Here is a 17,691-nt window from a genome sequence, read left to right on the forward strand (position 1 = left end):
GGAATCACAGAGGAGACCAAAAACATTCCTTCTACTGGAAATAAACATTGCACAAAACTGATCAGCTTTATCAGACATGGATATGTTACTTTCGAGAGGAGAGATTTAACCATCAGTTTAAAATGTTTGGCTGTGGGTACTTTTCTGCGTCTGCAGTCGCTCAGTGGCTAAATAGGTGGGAGAAAAAAATCACAAGTGCAACATTTTAATCAGTTGAACCTATATTTAAACAGATCATAGAAAGACCACATACTTCTTCTACAATCACCTTCTATGAGAAAGAGAAAAGGAGCTATTACTAAATCAGCATAACACAGCAATATATTAGCCACTGAAACTGAGTTTACTATCTCACTTCTAAAAAATAGCACATCATTTTCACAGTTTGAAGAAAATAACTTCCACAAAAGACATTTAAAACGGGTATTTTCACTTTTCTCCTTTATTTCCAAGCAGGTTTTAAAGTTAAAGAGTTAACCTATCAACTATGCATAGTCCTCAGTAACCACATACAATTCTATGAGGCAAAGAACTAAGGTTTTCTATTTGGTTCATTTTTTACATTAATGGCACACATATAGCAAAATTCTAGTTTACATATGGCCAAATAATACTGTATGGTTACAAACAGTCATGCTGTTTAAGCCACAGTGGCATCTTTGGTATGATCCTAGTACTTACTTTGTTTAAAATAATATATCAAACAAAAGAAGAAGTGTTTGTGATCATAATAGAACAACACATTGGACTTCCCCTAGATCAGTGGTTCCCAAACTTTAACATCCTGTGAACCCTTTTCACTAAAATGTCAAGTCTTGCAAACCCTCTCCTAAAAATGAATATTTCCAGGGATTTTCTCCTTTACCGGAGTATAAATTATGAAAACAGTGATCTTGGAAATATAACATTTGTTTTTAATTACACAGTATTTATTATTATTATTAATCACTACAGTATTTTTATTACATTATGAAAATGGCAACACTCTTCCAAGATCTTACTTTCATAGCTTGTATCACTTTGAATAAGCCTGTTATAAGACAAGACTCCTATGTTTCATCAAGGAGTATCTGATGTGAAACAGCATGAGGTATTTAAGAAGCCAATTCAAAGAGTCCCTGGTACACAAGCATTCAGGTCTTGAGCAGTCCAGTCAAACAACGCACGTGACAACAAAGCTTAAACTTGTTATTCATAATAATTTAAAAAATACTAACTGCCTATTAATTTTAAAAACAGCAAAAAATATCCACCTCCCTTTCCATTTCTTATAAGGAGTCTTGAAGTTTAAAACTCCTCAGTGTGATAGATATGCTTGCTTTGATCTGCCTAGCTCTTGGAAGTCCAGGGGCTTCTGGCTGCTGGCCTCATGCTGCCGGGGGTTCCTAGGGACTGCTCTGTCTGCCATTAGGGAATTTTTTCCCCCCTCGAGAACCCCATGTAACATTTTGCGAACCCTTAGGGGTTCATGAACCCCAGTTCAGGAACCACTGCCTTAGATAGTCTTATGGGACTCAAACATATTTATTTTATGGCTCTCGGGTCTTTTCACTCATTAGATAAATGTACCAAAGTCTTTTTTTCCATTGGCACATATTGGTAGTCAGCATTCCAACTCTTATTACAAGAATTTTATCACTTGGAGAAATTCTTGAAGTGTTCAGCTGAACCCACATCCAGCTGATCCTGGTTCATTTCAAGAGTTGTACCAGAACAGAAAATCTGTCAGCATACTGTAATTTTATTTTTAATTAACCTACCATCCATTTGTGAGGTAGTACATTTTATAAGAGTAAGCACCTGTAAGAGGGCTCCTAGTTGTCAAGCGTGTCTGTGTCCAATTAATTTAAACTGTGGACTGGATTTAATTGTGACTTAAAGTGCACCACAGATCTCCCAGCTATGTGCAATTACTTACATGCTTTTACACTTTATAGACAAAAATGCTTAAAACAAAATGTAAACGACAAATGCATATATATATATATATATATATATATATATGCATTTGTTATATATGCATTTGTCGTTTACATTTTGTTTTAAGCATTTTTGTCTATAAAGTCTATATATAAATAATGTAAGACTGCAAACAAAGTTATAACTAAGTTATGAGGGACCTGTACTGAAAGCTCAGCTAAATATCATATTTATAAATGACAAAGATGTTCAGAGGTTTTTTTCCAATATTGAAAAACTAGTAAATCAAAAATAATTATGACTGAATCTTCCTTTTTTCCCAGCTTTATAACTCAATTAAAATGGTTTCATATAGCTTCCATAATTATAAAAAGGAACTGTTTAAACTACTGTGCAAGGTGATCTCAAAGCAAACATGATAGGGAAAAAAAAGGGAGGGGGGAATAGTCTTTTATGGTATCCTTGAAACAAATAAATCCAGGGTGGGCAACTGAGTAGGTAACAGGATTTTTAGAAGTCTGCACTGGTATGCCTGGGAACCCTTCAGCCTTTCCAACAAGCTATATGTACGAAACAACTCTTATCAACTGAAACAATGCCCAGTGAAACAAAGACTTTGGGACATGAATAAAGAGACCTCTTTATTCCTTCATTTGCAAGCCCTCAATTTTATCCAGAAACAAAAGACAGTAGCTGTTCCCAAATATAGTCCATTGTAAACATTCTTTGGGAATAAAATCCCAAGGGGAGGCAGAATTTTAATGCTTAACAAAACCTGTGTTATGCATTTTCAATTAAATAAAGTTATAGCTTGAGCCATGGCAAGATCTGGGTCATATCAAGTTCAGCTCAGAAGTATTAAAAATCATTGCTAGGTTTAAAAGACAATATCTTCCAGAAAAACAATCTGAACTAGAAGTATGAAATCTCATGATCAATACTGAAATTTGTTTTCCTCCCCTTACTGTCTGGGCCAAATCAAGAAGGAAACGGAGTTTATAAGACGTATTGTTGTAATTTACAGGGTTTTTTCTGACTAGCACAGTCCAGAAGACCACCTCGAGCAGAATATAATATTAACTGTATATTCATCCACAAGAGGAGATTACTGAAACATCTATGTTTTAATACAGATAGCAACTGCAAACAATGTTACCAATACAAAACCTTCTGACTTAAAGGGGAGTTTTAAAGCCTGGAACGGGGCAACACTGAAATTTTACATCTCAGGGTATGTCTACATCTACAATTTTGCAGCGCTGGTTGTTACAGCTGTATTAGTACAGCTGTATAGGGCCAGCGCTGCAGAGTGGCCACACTTACAGCAACCAGCGCTGCAAGTGGTGTTAGATGTGGCCACACTGCAGCGCTGTTAGGCGGCTTCAAGGGGGGTTCGGGGAACGCGAGAGCAAACCGGGGAAGGAGACCAGCTTCCCCGCGGTTTGCTCTCGCGTTCCCCGAACCCCCCTGCAAACCGCAGGGAAGGAGACCTGCTTGCACGGGGGTTCGGGGAACGCGAGAGCAAACCGGGGAAAGAGACCAGCTTCCCCGCGGTTTGCTCTCGCGTTCCCCGAACCCCCCTGCAAACCGCAGGGAAGGAGACCTGCTTGCACGGGGGTTCGGGGAACGTGAGAGCAAACCGGGGAAGGAGACCTGCTTGATTACCAGAGAGGCTTCCTCAGGTATGCTGGGATACCTGCTTATTCCACGGAGGTCAAGAAAAGCGCTGGTAAGTGTCTACACTTGATCACCAGCGCTGGATCCTCTACACCCGAGACAAAACCGGAGTACGGCCAGCGCTGCAAACAGGGAGTTGCAGCGCTGGTGATGCCCTGCAGATGTGTACACCTCCTAAGTTGCAGCGCTGTAACCCCCTCACCAGCGCTGCAACTTTGTGATGTAGACAAGCCCTCAGGCTTTGGCTACACTCACACTTTACAGCGCTGCAACTGGGGTGTGAAAAAACACCCCCCTGAGCGCTGCAAGAGGGATGTGGTTTACATGCAGCGCTGGGAGAGCTCTCTCCCAGCGCTGTCGCTCTGACTACACTCACACTTCAAAGCGCTGCTGCGGCAGCGCTCCCGCAGCGCTGCCGAGGCAGCGCTTTGAAATTCCAAATGTAGCCATACCCTCAGGCTATATCTTCACTGCAGCATTAACCCAGCTTCTTATCTGGGCTTTAGCTCAGCTCCCTCTACCATCCCCCCCCCCCCAAAAAAAAAAAAAAAAAAGAAACCCACAAACTTTTTACCAGGGTTTGGAGGTGCTTTAAGCCCTGGCTAGCTTATCCAGATGGAGGCATAGGTCAGAGCCTGGATTACACTTTAACTCACACTAGAACCCAGACACTCAGCACTGAGGATGCAGGCTAAGTCACTCAAATGCTGGCAGTCTGACTCCACTTTTCCCATTCCTGCCCCCAAAGATAGACAAGTTCTCCCACAACTGAACAAAGCATGGAACATCTCAGCACTAAGAACAACAGGATATGCCCCCAGGCATATACACGTGAGGGAAGAAACAGTCAGGACACAGTAACGCAGATAGGGCTTTACACCCAAGCTAAGCTAACCTCGGTTACAGTTAGTTACCCTAACTATATAGGTAGTTTCTAATCATGTCTATTTTCTGGTTTCCATGCATTACGGAAAGTTGCAATGTAAGACACAGAAAACTACTGAGTAGTTCAGCTCTTTCTTCTTAATAATTGCACATTAATTTGCAATTGTGGCCAGACATAATGTTACATTTGGGCCGCAATCCTGCAAACATTTATGTATGTGCTTAACTTCAAATAAGGATGCAGTCCCATTAAAGTCAATGAGTGAAACCCTGGCCCCACTGAAGTAAATGAGAGTTTTTCATTACCTTTAATGCTGGCCAAGATTTCACCTTGTAGGACTACTCATAAATTTAAACCTAAACTTATGCATAATTCTTTGCAAGTTTGGGGCATTGTTTTCCACTGTTGGCCTCAACTGATGGAAGAAATGTTCCTTTCGTTTAAGTTTTTATTTTGTAAGCTCAATGCTTCCAAATTCAGCTTCAGAGCAACCTCTTCATGGTTATTCAGTTGGCTGTATTTAAAATGCTCCTGATTTGGTTTTCAGTAAAAGTTCTTCAGATCTAATCTGGTGTTGTATCCCATTAAGCCAGGGGATTTCAAATGAGAAATCGTTGATTCTTAAACCAACAGTTAAGTTCTCTTTAAAATACTTACTTTACCTCAAATGACAAAAATCTGCTTTTCCACCCATTCCTATTGTAAAACGAATTGCAAAGCAAAACGAAAGTTGTTGTCACTGACTACTGCTTTTCAGTTCATAAAGAACTCCAAACACCATTTTCTTGCTTTTGTCCCATCCCCACACACCAGGTCCTTACTTCACTCTCTTTGCTAGAGCACAAGTGCATCGTTGGGAGTACCTGATGTAACATGAGGCTGCTAGAGTTGCAGCTCTCCTTTCGTACAACTGGGAGAGCAGGTGATACAGTTAAACTTCTAAAATATTTGATCCACCAAAGAGGCCAAGGGTTTCCATTAAGCATAGAGAACAAAGATCCCAATATTCCAATTTTGAAAAGACAGACAACGAAACGAAACTTTGGAAAAGCTTGAGGCCATCTTTATATATCTTAGAAGAATATAAAAGGACAAAACTACTATTTTGAATTGTGCTCCACAGTTTAAAAAGAAAACACACACACTTCCTAAATCTGATTTGCCATTATGTATAATGCTGCTCCTTACAAAATATTTCGCTGTTAACGTATCTAAAATCTACTTTCAGGGCTGTCCTCAGGCATATGCAGCATACGCAGCTGCGTAGGGCATCCGAAAATTTGAGGCACCACCCTCGTTGGCTGCAGCACGGACTCCACTCTGGCCCCTTCCCCGCACTAGGCCAACAGGCTTCTCCCCGATCTGACCCCCTGGCACCTCCCCTCCACTCACTCTCTCCCTCCTTAGCCAGCCAGTGGGCTGAGGGCTCCAGCTTGGGAGGGGCCAGGAGCCAAAGTCTCCATATGAGCAAGCAGAGGGAGCCAGGCCAGGTGGTGGGGGGGCAGGGCAAGGCTGGGAATAGAACAGGGGAGGGGGGGAGAAATACCCGGAGGCTGCGGGGCGGGAGCTGAGCTCAGGGGGATAGAGCCAGGCACAGGACTTCAGGGAACGGGGAGGTGGAGGAGGAACTGGACTGGGGATGGCTGGGGGGAGCTGGGCTGGGAAGGGAAAAGAGTCGGGGGGGGTTCTCTGTCTGGCTCAGTGAGCGAGCAGCAAACGCGCTAGGGCCTTCTAGGGAGCAGGCTGGTGGCCCTGGGGGAGAGCAACTGTTCCAAGCAGCCCCATGCTGTACCTGCATCTCTCCCCTCTTCTGCCCATGTGCCCTGACCGGCAGGCAATTCCCTGCAATTTCTCTCCTAGTCTCCTTTTCACTCCACCTCCCACTTCTCTGAAGTTTAAGTCCAGATGCCAAGGATCCCCTTTGGACCATCACTTTTCTCTCCTTCCTTCCCCAGGGATTAGCAGCAGATGGGTGCTGGGAAGAGGGAGAGGCACAACCTGGCTGGCGAGGAGGGAAAGTTTAAGGAAAATAAAAGAAGGTGGTATTTGCTTTTCCTGCCCATTCACAATATTCGGGTGTCAACAGGAGGAAACTGACACTAAAACAAAAGGAGGGGGATGTACCTGGAGGAGAAAAGCAGCAATCAGGGCTGCAGAATGCAAGGAAGGGAATGATCACTTAGCTGGGAAGGAGGATGGACTCGCACTTGACAAGGCTGAAATAGCTGAAAACTTTTTATTTAGAGAAAGGGATTTTTTTTTCTTGTAGATCCAAGTATCTCAAAGGCTGTCTCTCAAGCTGGTAGCATTTTGAACACGAGAGAGTTCTAAACAGTGCAGAGTTGAGTGGGATTTTAAAGGTCCCTTCAAGAATACAGCACCTTCCTCCTCACCCTTGGGAAAGACCTTTAAAAACTGCCTTAAATAATCCCAAACAAGAGCCACTGTTCAAATGAGACTTGGCTGGTTATGGCTCCAGTCCTACTGTTGAAGCACTGTTGAAACTGCGTGCTGAGTTATACCCAGTACAATCCCATGTGTGGCAACCAGGTGTGTAAATCAAGGCAGAAAAAAGACTGGTGTGTGAATATAATTCCTTTTCTTTTTAAACGGCACATCCCAAGCACCTGTTTACTTTTCAGGATTAGAGGGAAATCCTCTATTTTAGGGTGAATGAACGGCCATTTGGGAGTTGATGGCCCAGTGCGGTGGCAAGCAAGGACCTGGATGAGTGCTGGACTCAGCCATTGGTATCAGCTACACATCTACCCCGATATAACGCAACCCAACATAACATAAATTCAGATATAATGCAGTAAAGCAGTGCTGCAGGGGGGTGGGGCTGCGCATTCTGGTGAATCAAAGCAAGTTCGATAGAACATGGTTTCACCTAAAACGCAGTAAGATTTTTTGGCTCCCGAGGACAGTGTTATATCAGGGTAGAGGTGTATTTCTTTTTTGTCATTCAAATGGATTTTGGGTCATGGCAGACGTCCCAGACGTCATGTAAAACACTTCCCTGTGGCTTTTTGAGGTGCACACAGAGGTATCTTACTGCCAAGTCTCTATCCTCAGAGAGGAGGAGAGGGGAGGGAGAAGGCTGCAGGGTGATCTCCCACCTCCGTGCAGCCAGTGGCCCATGCTTGCCACTGCCATGCTGGAGCCTCCACATTTATTTATTGACAAAATTTGTAGAATTTTAAAATATTGTGCACAGAATTTAATTTTTTGGTGCTGAATTCCCTTAGGAATATGGTGTGCTGGGCAGTGGGGGGGGGGCTGTGAGAGGGGCACTGGGCAGTTTTGGGGGGCTGTGGGTGGGAGATTACTGGGCACAGGGATCAGAGATGGAGATCTCTGGTTGAGGGGCCACTGGGCATGGGGGCTGCTGGGCATAAGGAGGTGGAGACTCCTGGGCAGGGGGGTGGTGTGGCAGGGCATGCTGGCAGCGTGGGGTTGGGGGCGCAGGTGGGAGGGAAGTGCACGGATTAGGGATGAAGGTGGCACAATTAAACTGTTTTTAATAAAGTGTATGTGGCAAGTTTTCCAATACTGTAAGCTTGTTTGTGTTGCAAAGAGCAAGTCGGGCATAGGGGCACCAATTTAATAATACTGCATAGGGCCCCATAAATCCTAAGGACGGCCCTGTCTATTTTATTGACCTTCAGAGCACTTGCAAGGCCTACTTCTTTTCCCTAGCTGCCAGGGATTGGTGGGATATCATAAGATCTGAACTATGTTAAGGTGCTGGGTGATGATTATATATTATTGGGAAAAAGTGGAGTCCCTGGAGGAGTTTGTACAAATGTATTTTTTAAATATGTCAAGTCACGCCTAGAGGAAAGGATAAACATTGCTTTTATGAGTGTGTTTATAAATCAGATATATAAATATTGACTGAAACAAAACAATAATTTAGGCAAAATGTTCAAAAGACTTGGCAGTGATGGACCTGCCATTTTGGAAGCTGTAAACCCTGTTCTCATAAATCATTTATGAAAATTGAAAGCCTACATTTTCTCTCTTCACTCAGGCCAAACCAAACTCCCATGGACTTGAGTAAAAATTGCAGGATCAGACCCAATTGTTAAACATGAAGATTAGGGTGTTGTCTTGTGAACTGGTAAAAGAATTGCAAAGTGAAGTTGAGTAATCCTGATACCCAGACCAAAACTGATCCGTCTCAAATCAGTAACAAACTAAAAATTCTTTCAATAGCTGGTTTTGACACAATATAAGATTTCCTTGAATTGATCCATATTTAAGGACACTGCCCCTTCCTCCTACATTTCCTCAAGGCCAACCCTCTAAGGAGGCCGATATTTAATCAGTCAATTAACAAGGGCTACGCTGAGGCAGAAGGGGATAGTTGAAATTTAGTTTATTATAATAATAATCATCATCATCATCATCATCATCATCATCATCAATCATCTTAAAGCAAAAAAGGTATCACTTTCACACACACCTCCTTTCATCTGTGACTTATCTTCTTGCATCCTACACTATACACACACGAGTAAGCTCACCCTGAGTTCAATGGGACTATGTGTGTATAAGAAAGAATATTATCTTTTCCTCCTAAAATTAAGTTAAAGACATCTTTGCAGGATTGGGGCACACAGGCTGGGGAAAGGACCATGATTTTTATACATTTGTTGAGAACGACACCGCCTCTATCCTAATCAGGTGCCCTGTGCACTCATGAAACTGTAAGAATGAGTTTTTAAATGGATATAATATTGGGTTTCTTTAGTAAAGGGTTTCTTTTTTTAAAAAGGAAGTGTAACTAAAAACATGTTATTTTAAGGCATGTCAGAGAAGTTATTTAACACCCCTGCCCTCCACTCCCTCACCTCCCAAAAAAAGGAAATGAATCTTAAGGCTGAACTCTGGGCTGATTAACTAGCCTTACAGGGACAAATTGATATGCAGTACTTTTGGGAGTTGTCCAAAAGTACCACTTTTAGGCTCCAGTCCTACAAACTTTTATGTACATACTTATCTTTACATCTGTGCATAGTCCCACTGGGACTACTCATATACACAAACTTAAGTACGTGTAAAAGTCTTCATTGAATTGGGAACTTCAATATTCAATCAATATATATTTTATTTTTTAACATAAGAAAGGAGGACAAAGACATAACAGAAGGAAGATATATATTCCATAATATATTTCTCAAAATTATAAATAAAAGAACAAAGCATGAAAATACAGCATTATTCAGCAAAATGTATAAAAAAGCCTTTGATGCTGTACTTTTGTAAAGTTAACTATAGGTCAATAGCAAAACTGGGAGGTGATTTTAAGCCATTCAGTTATCCAAAATACTCTTGTATGTAGACATTCTACTGCACTCCTCATTCTCTATATAAACTGGAAAAAAATCATATGGTACAAAAGACTATACCACACATGGGGGAATAATTCATTTTCACAAATGAGTGAGTACAAACAATCACAAGATGAGAAAAGAAGCAGAGCATGAGTCACTTATGTATGATCTCTAGTGAGTAAAAATAACTTTACTCCCAACTTCCTCAAGCTATTCTTACATTTATACAGTACGTTTTTATAGCTTGCATACTTATTTAAATAATTTTTAAATAATTAAAGAACTCTATAAGTTTCACTTGCTCTGGAAAAAATCACCTGTATTACGATGGAGCCTGATGTGGCTCCCAATGAAGTTACTGGGAGTTTACCATTGACTTGAGTAGAAGCCAGATGAAACCAATCAAGAGGCGAAACTAAACTTTTGGATATACATATCCTGTGCCAAATTAATTGCAGTTTTAAAATAAGGCCACTTCACTAAGTCCCCAAACATATTTTGTATTATTTATTCTGACATCTTAAGCTGAATTTATTTATTGGCTTGTATTTCAAAATTGCACCAGAGCAAGTTGTGTGTATGTGTGAGTGAGTGGCAATGGGGGCTTAAAGGAAAGAAGAGGGACGCTTTATAAACAGATTAAAAATGTATGGTTTATTTATAAGCTTACTTTAACTTCCTGAACATATGTAATATAAACATAATATATGATGCTAATGTAACTCTATCATCTTAACAGCAAAACAAAATGAATTGGGTTCATACAGTACGAAGTAATTTGTGTGTCAAAACCCAGTTATTTTATCTCAAAGAAGTAAGTTTCAGACTTAAAGATCCGATATATTCTAAAATAAATTTAAAAAGTTGCAAAAAAGATCCCATATCATTTCACAAAACATCTTTTAATGGTATCTGCAAGTTTAATAATAGGAGTAAGACAATGTAAAAAGATAAGAGTTCCTTCTTTTTTACTTTTCTGCATTTTCCCAGGAAGTGTGGATGACATCACTAACACCTAGACCATACCATGGCCGTAGCTCCTTTGGTGGTTATAGGTTTTAGTGATCCAGGAGAAAATAAAATCTGGACATCAGATCTTACCAGGTTAAAAGTTTTCCACATACCCTAAAAGTGGATGTACTTGGAATAGTAATAATAATGTTTTGCACCTATATAGACCCTTCCACTGAAAATCATGAAAGTCTACACCTGGCAAGTATTCTACACAGGAATTCAATCATTTGGTTCTCGCTTCAGAGGGGTAGCCGTGTTAGTCTGGATCTGTAAAAGCAGCAAAGAATCCTGTGGCACCTTATAGACTAACAGACATTGTGGAGCATGAGCTTTAGTGGGTGAATACATGACATGCATCTGACGAACCCACGAAAGCTCATGCTCCAAAACGTCTGTTAGTCTATAAGGTGCCACAGGATTCTTTGCTGCTTTTGGTTCTCGCTGACGCTGCTAGCAGGGATGTCACTTAGGCTGGTGGTTTTGCCACATGGATAAATTTACTATGAAATGTAATAAAACCAATATAGTCATCAAACAGTATTAACCTAGAATGACAGAATGAAAGTTAAGTTCAAACCAGCAACTTAGGAATAAAAGGCTCCATAGCACATTATTACTTATTTTTTCTAATATGTCCATCACCATAGTCTGAGCACCATCCAATCATCTTTCATAGATTAAAAAGTATTGTCCCCTTTTCTGAGTACTTAATTGCTATTCCCCTTCCCAACAAATGTTTGAAGGGTAGACATATTTCTGTCAACAGCACCACTCCCTCACCTTATTTCTTCAATTCTACATCCAGCTTTCCTGTTTCCATTTCAATTTTGTCCTTATCCCCAGTTTAAGCACCAATGGTAGCAGTTGATGTTTTCATAGATTTGAAGGCCAGAAGTGACCATCTAATCTGCCCTCCTGTATTAGCCATAGAACGTCCCCAAAATAAGAGAGCATATCTTTCAGAATAACAGCCAATCTTAATTTAAAAACAGTCACCAATGGAGACTTCACCACAGCCCTTGACAATGGTTAATTCCTCTCACTGTTAAAAATGTACGCCTTATTTCCAGTCTTAATTTGTCCAGCTTCAACTTCCAACCACTAGATCATGCTATCTGATAGACAGAAGAGCCCATTTTAAAATATTTGTTTCCCATATAGGTCCTTATAGACAATAAATCAAGTCACCCTTTAACCTTCTCTTTGTTAAGCCAAATAGATTGAGCACTTTGAGTCTATCACTGTAAGGCATGCTTTCTAATCCTTTAATAATTCTTATGGCTCTTCTCTGAACCCTCTCCAATTTATCAACATCCTTCTTGAATTGCGGACACCAGAATAGGACACAGTATTCCAGCAGCAGCCACACCTGTGCGAAATATAGAGGTAAAATAATTTCTCTACTCCTACTCGAGATCCCTTTGTTTATGCATGCAAGGATCACATTAGCTCTTTTGGTCACAGCATCATACTAAGAAATCTTGTTCAGCTGATTATCTACCAAAACCCCTGCAAAAATTGTCCAGGGTCTGTGCTTCCCAGAATACAGTTCCCCATTGTGTAAGTATGTCCTACATTCTTTGTTCCTAGGTGTATAAATCTACATGTAGCCATATTAAAACACAAATTGTTTGTTTATGCCCAGTTTACCAAGCCATCCAGATTGCTCTGTATCAATGACCTATCCTCTTCATTATTTAACACTCCCCCCACAATTCTTATAGTAAAACAAATCTCTCATTTTGCCTTCTCTTCCCTCCCCACCCCACCGCTCTGATATTAAGCTTTTGCACAGCAGCTACAGAATCACATTAAAATAGTTCATCACCAGAGACTAAGGGCCGGTTTCTAATCTCAAATGTTCTGCATATGTTGCTGAAAAACTGAGTTTAGTATCTGCTCTTAAATCCCACCTTTCTCAAACATAAACTGAAGTTACAAAGGTCTGACTCCTGATATTTTTTCCAGTTCTAATGATCTTTCAAATAACTCAATTCTGACTGTTTCACTACACCACTAACAAATGATGAAGTCATCAATAACTTGCGGAAATAATTTATGTCTTCAATACAACAAAGATTTGAAATGACAAAATAAACAAATTAACAGCAAATAGGAAACTTGGACATTTTAGAACAATCTCTCACTAATTAACTTCTATTTACCAAAAGCAGTCAATATGGAAAGAAGTTAGAATGCATCTCTGAATTGTAAGTTTTTTTTCTTAGCAGTACACAAGAAAAAAAATCTGTTAAAATAAAAGACTAGTTTCCAGATATGGGGTTATAAAACTGATTTCATACCTAAGTTCCAACTTTGTCACACCCTATTAAAAACAGCCCTAACCTGAATTAGTAGATACCCAAACAAGAGGGAAATTGGATTTCCCAACCATAACTGAGGCTGAGTGATACACAAAAGCAATTAGGCTAGTTCCTGTCCTTAATTCATAATTTGTGTTTTAATTTAAAAATCAGTCCTGCATGAAAAGATGGTAGAATAATAGCCTACTGCAGAATTCATGACCTAAAGATTTACTAAGTGATATGGTGTATAAACAAAAGCAGAAAGGCACTTACAAGAAAGGCCACACAAAAACATCCATAAAGAAGCTGCAGGTAGGCTCTGCCAAGTTAATAACACAGAAACAACCACCATCCAGACTCCCCCACACAAACTCAGATAACAAAACCAACCTTTTTAGTGACATATCAAAACAAGTTTCTGAGAAGGGCAGCAGTTTCATATGGAAGGAACCTTGGCGCCCAGTCAGACACTTTTCTGTCACGAGAGAAACTAACATCCTCTTAAGCTACAGAGAAAATCCCCCAGCTGTTTAGAATCAATGTTTCAGCACCTCGTAGGCAGGGGGTGCAGCCATCACACCCTGGTAAAGGGGTAGAGAATGTCGGGAAGAGGCAGAAAAAAGTGACTGGAAACGGGTGAGGGGGGAAGCGAGAGGGGAGCTATCTGAAAAACAAGGAGAGACTTTGGTTTGTTTCAGTGTCACGGTGTAATCCAGGCTCTGCACCATGGACAGTGACTCTGCTGCTGCTGCTGCTACCGTCTCGGCCTCCTTCTACCCAGCCACCAGCCCCTGCAAGACGAGGGAGAGGCCAGCCACAGCTACCAGCCTGCTCCACTCAGCACACACACACTGTCCTGCTAGTGATACCTCCTTCTCCTCATAGCACACACTGTGCTCCCCTCCCCCAGAGAGCCAGAAATGCCCCAACCATAAATACCATTAAGGGGGATGATCTGTGCCATCTGTCCCTCAGATTTACTGCCCTCTCTGCCCCTTGCACCCAGCTTCACACTCAACTCATAGCAATGCCAACAACCCAGACAATGACATTCATCCCACACACCCCACCCAGGAGCACTCAATCTCCAACCATAGAAAAGACAAGCGAATTGGGTAACCCCACTCCACCACAAGAACCCCCATTTCTAATTCTGATGCGCACCCAACCACCAGAAACACAATATCCCACCCCTAGCCAGCAGCACCCAAACCCCTTATAGAGGAGGACATACGGTGGGGATACCCATCCCGGAATTTAGGGACCTAGTCACGCACTGATCACTCTATCCCAAGTACACACTCCTCCCTCGACCTCCAAAGGATATTTCCCCCTCCTCCATATCAACATACACACACAGAGGAGTCCCATCCCAAAGACACTCACCCACTCTAGGGACACCTAAACTTACCTCCCCTCCAAACACAGGCTGCACAGGACCCCAATCCTGGGAGCACCAGCCCACTCTAAGACTACTCAGCTCAACCCTTGCTCCACAGCCACTCCCCCTCACACTGAACGGACCCCTACCCCAGGGACACCCTCCCAGGCGCCAGACACTCCCTGGCCTCCCAGGCGCTAGGGTCCCCTCCCGGGAGAGGGGGCAGGCGAAATTCCCCGTTAGTAGCAGCGGGGGCAGGCGAGGCTGCCAAGCGGAGGAGGCGGCTGATTAAATTCTTCCCGGGAAAGGATTAGCGGGCACATGGCTGGGGGAGGCGGCGGCGGTTCTGCCTGCTCCTCCTTAGCGGAGCTCAGGGGGCGATCCCCGGAGACCCCTCCCCAAAGCCGGAGCTCCAGCAGACGGGCTGCGGGGCGCAGTGCCCGCTACCGATAGCACCTCGGGGGTGGCGCCCCGAAACGGGCTGGGCTCCCAACACGAAGTCCGCCCCCTGCCTCCCTACTAGCCGGTCCACCAAGCAAAAAGTGAACCAGCTCCCAGCCCAGCCCAAGCACGAGACCCCCGCTATTGCCCTCCCTCCCCCCTAGTCCTCCCAACCCCAGGGGGTCCCGCTATTGCCCTCCCTCCTCCCAACCCCAGGGGGTCCCGCTATTGCCCTCCCTCCTCCCAACCCCAGGGGAGCCCCGCTATTGCCCTCCCTCCTCCCCCCAGTCCTCCCAACCCCAGGGGGCCCCGCTATTGCCCTCCCTCCCCCCAAGTCCTCCCAACCCCAAGGGAGCCCCGCTATTGCCCTCCCTCTCCCCCTAGTCCTCCCAACCCCAGGGGACCCCCGCTATTGCCTGCCCTCCCTCCCAGTCCTCCCAACCCCAGGGGACCCCGCAATTGCCCCAGCCCTAACACCAAGCATAATGGGACCCCCACTCCTACTATTGGTCTCCCTGCCCCCAGCTCCCAGGCAGAGCGGACCTCCTCTCCCACGCAGCAAGGCACCAGCTCTCGCTCTCGGAAAAACTAGCCACCAGCTCCCATCCCTTCATCGTGGGGCACCAGCTCCTCCGGAGTCCCTGCCCCAGGCGGGGGTATCACGGGAATGGGGTCCCAGCTCCGCCCTCCCAGCCCGAGGCTCGGGCACCGGCTCGCGTCTCCCCAACCTTTTTTTTTTGCCCCTCGGCTCGCCCCAGCCCCAGCCGTTGAAAGCAGCCACCTGCTCCCTGCAGCCCCCTGCCGGGGCAGAGAAAACAGACCCAGCCTACGGGGCAGCGCAGACACCCTCCGTGTCCCCGTCCCCCCCGTTCCCCTTCTCCCGCATCGCCGCGAGCAGGGGAACAAAGAGCCACAACCCCGACCCCCCTCCGCCTTTACCTGCTGCAGGGCTGCCAGCAGCAGCAGCGGCGGCAGCAGGCTCCGCGGCGGCGCTCCCGCTATCCGGCACATGGAGGCGGGGTGGGTGGCGGGAGGGAGCGGCGGCCACCAGCGGTCTCGGGATGCCGAGCAAGTGCGGGGATCAGCGGAGCAGGGGCGGCTGCGGGCGCTGTCTGCCCCCCCGTTGGGCTGGCGCCGAGCCCGTGGCGGGGGCTGCTCTAGCTGGCTCCTGTGCAGGGTGCAGCGGGGAGGCGACGGAGGCTGGGTGAAACTCGGCACCGGGTCAGGCGGCCGCTCCTCTGCTTCCCTCCGTCCTTGGTGCAGGGAGAGAAGGGGATGGGCTGGTGGAGAAGGAGGAGGAGGATGGGCAAACAAAAGGCAGGGGGACGAGTAATGCCGCTGCCGGCTCTGGCTCGTCAGCGGCTCCTTTGCTGCTTTCCCTGCTCCTGGAGCGCGTCCTCCTCGGCTGAGTTAGGGCAGGCAGGTCTCCTCGCTGCAGGCAGCCCACTGTGCACCGCCGCTGCTGCCGCTCTGCTGCATGCTCCGCTCCCCACTCTCTCTCCCCGGCACTTTCTCACTCCTCCCCTCCCCTCCCCCGAGCAGCCCCGCGCACAAACCCCTCTGCTCGCACAATGATAACAATGCCAGCCGGAGCAGCCGCTGCCTCTCTCTCGGCGTGCGTGTGTGTGTGTATACGCCTTCCCTGCGCCTGGCAGCTTCTCCTCCCTGGCTCTCCCTGCCGGCCGCGCGGCCAATGGGAACCCAACTACCCGCAGCAGCTCAGCCCTGCCTCGCCAGGCATCATCCGCCCACAGAGTGGGCAGCAGCTGCCGCCCAGGAGCAGAGGGTTTGCTGCAGCCAGAGGGGAGTCACGGGGGGTGTCTGTGAATTGTTTGCAAATGTAGGTTGAGCTCTTCTCAGCCGGGGGAGGGGAAAGTTCCCCGGCACCCTGTGGATATCGCGACCAGACAACAAACAAATAATACAAATTAGCCCGGAACTTGGTCTGTAATTAGGGAAACAACAGAGTGAGGAAAGGGCTGGGGGGTGGGGGTGGAGGTGGTGGGTGGGTGAGAAATCGCCCCCTCTCCCGCCTCGCCAGGGAAACGAATGTGCAAAAGAAACAAACAAACTCCGGGCGCCGGTAGGAAGCGCCGAGCGTGTCCATTGTCTGATGCAAGGCGATCGCGGCGAGCCACCTGCTGGTGGGGGGGTTGGCGCTTGGAGGCTTTGCCTTTACACCTCTGGCGCCCTCGCCTAGCCCTGCTTTGAGCAGCCCCTTAGGAAGTTCGGTCACTGTTTGTTACTTGGTTAGCGAGTTCAGTTTGTTTGTAAACTAGCGGCCTAATTTATCTGCAAATGTTTCCAAAGGCTGGAGCAAGGGTGATCCCTTAGCAAGGGTGAAAAATGAGGGGGGGGGGGTGTTATAGGCACCTATAGCAAACAAAGCTCCGAATATCAGGACCTGGGGTCAGCACCACCATGTTGTACAAGGGACACTTGACAAAATTACTGTACATAGTGACGGGGGGCTTATGTTAGTCAGTCATTTAATTTTTTGAAAAATTATCACAGACCTCAACATTTTTACCACGGACACTTGTGTCCATGTATGGACACATTCCTGACCCCTGATCCGGATGTTTGCTCACCCTAGGTGGGGTTGAGCTCCAGCCTGTGGCTCTAAAAAAGGTCAGCAGGCATAACAGAAATGAGGAGGGTTGCTGAGTGAACAGTTACAGCAGCATGTATCAGTGCTGGGTCATTTGCTGTGCTGGCAAGAATTCC

General features: G+C 45.2%; 1 protein-coding gene across 1 annotated transcript in view; it reads right to left on the reverse strand.

Annotated features, from left to right (window-relative positions):
• The window catches only part of CDH2 (cadherin 2), a 208,860-nt gene extending 192,416 nt beyond the window's left edge, over positions 1 to 16,444 (reverse strand). The window contains exon 1 of the mRNA XM_050941947.1: positions 15,904 to 16,444. Coding sequence (XP_050797904.1) covers positions 15,904 to 15,975 — 72 coding nt within the window. The 5' untranslated portion in view covers positions 15,976 to 16,444. The remainder of the gene's footprint in view (positions 1 to 15,903) is intronic.
• Positions 16,445 to 17,691: the final 1,247 nt, after the last annotated feature.

The sequence above is a fragment of the Gopherus flavomarginatus genome, chromosome 2, assembly GCF_025201925.1.
Source record: "Gopherus flavomarginatus isolate rGopFla2 chromosome 2, rGopFla2.mat.asm, whole genome shotgun sequence".
Lineage (NCBI taxonomy): Eukaryota > Metazoa > Chordata > Testudines > Testudinidae > Gopherus > Gopherus flavomarginatus.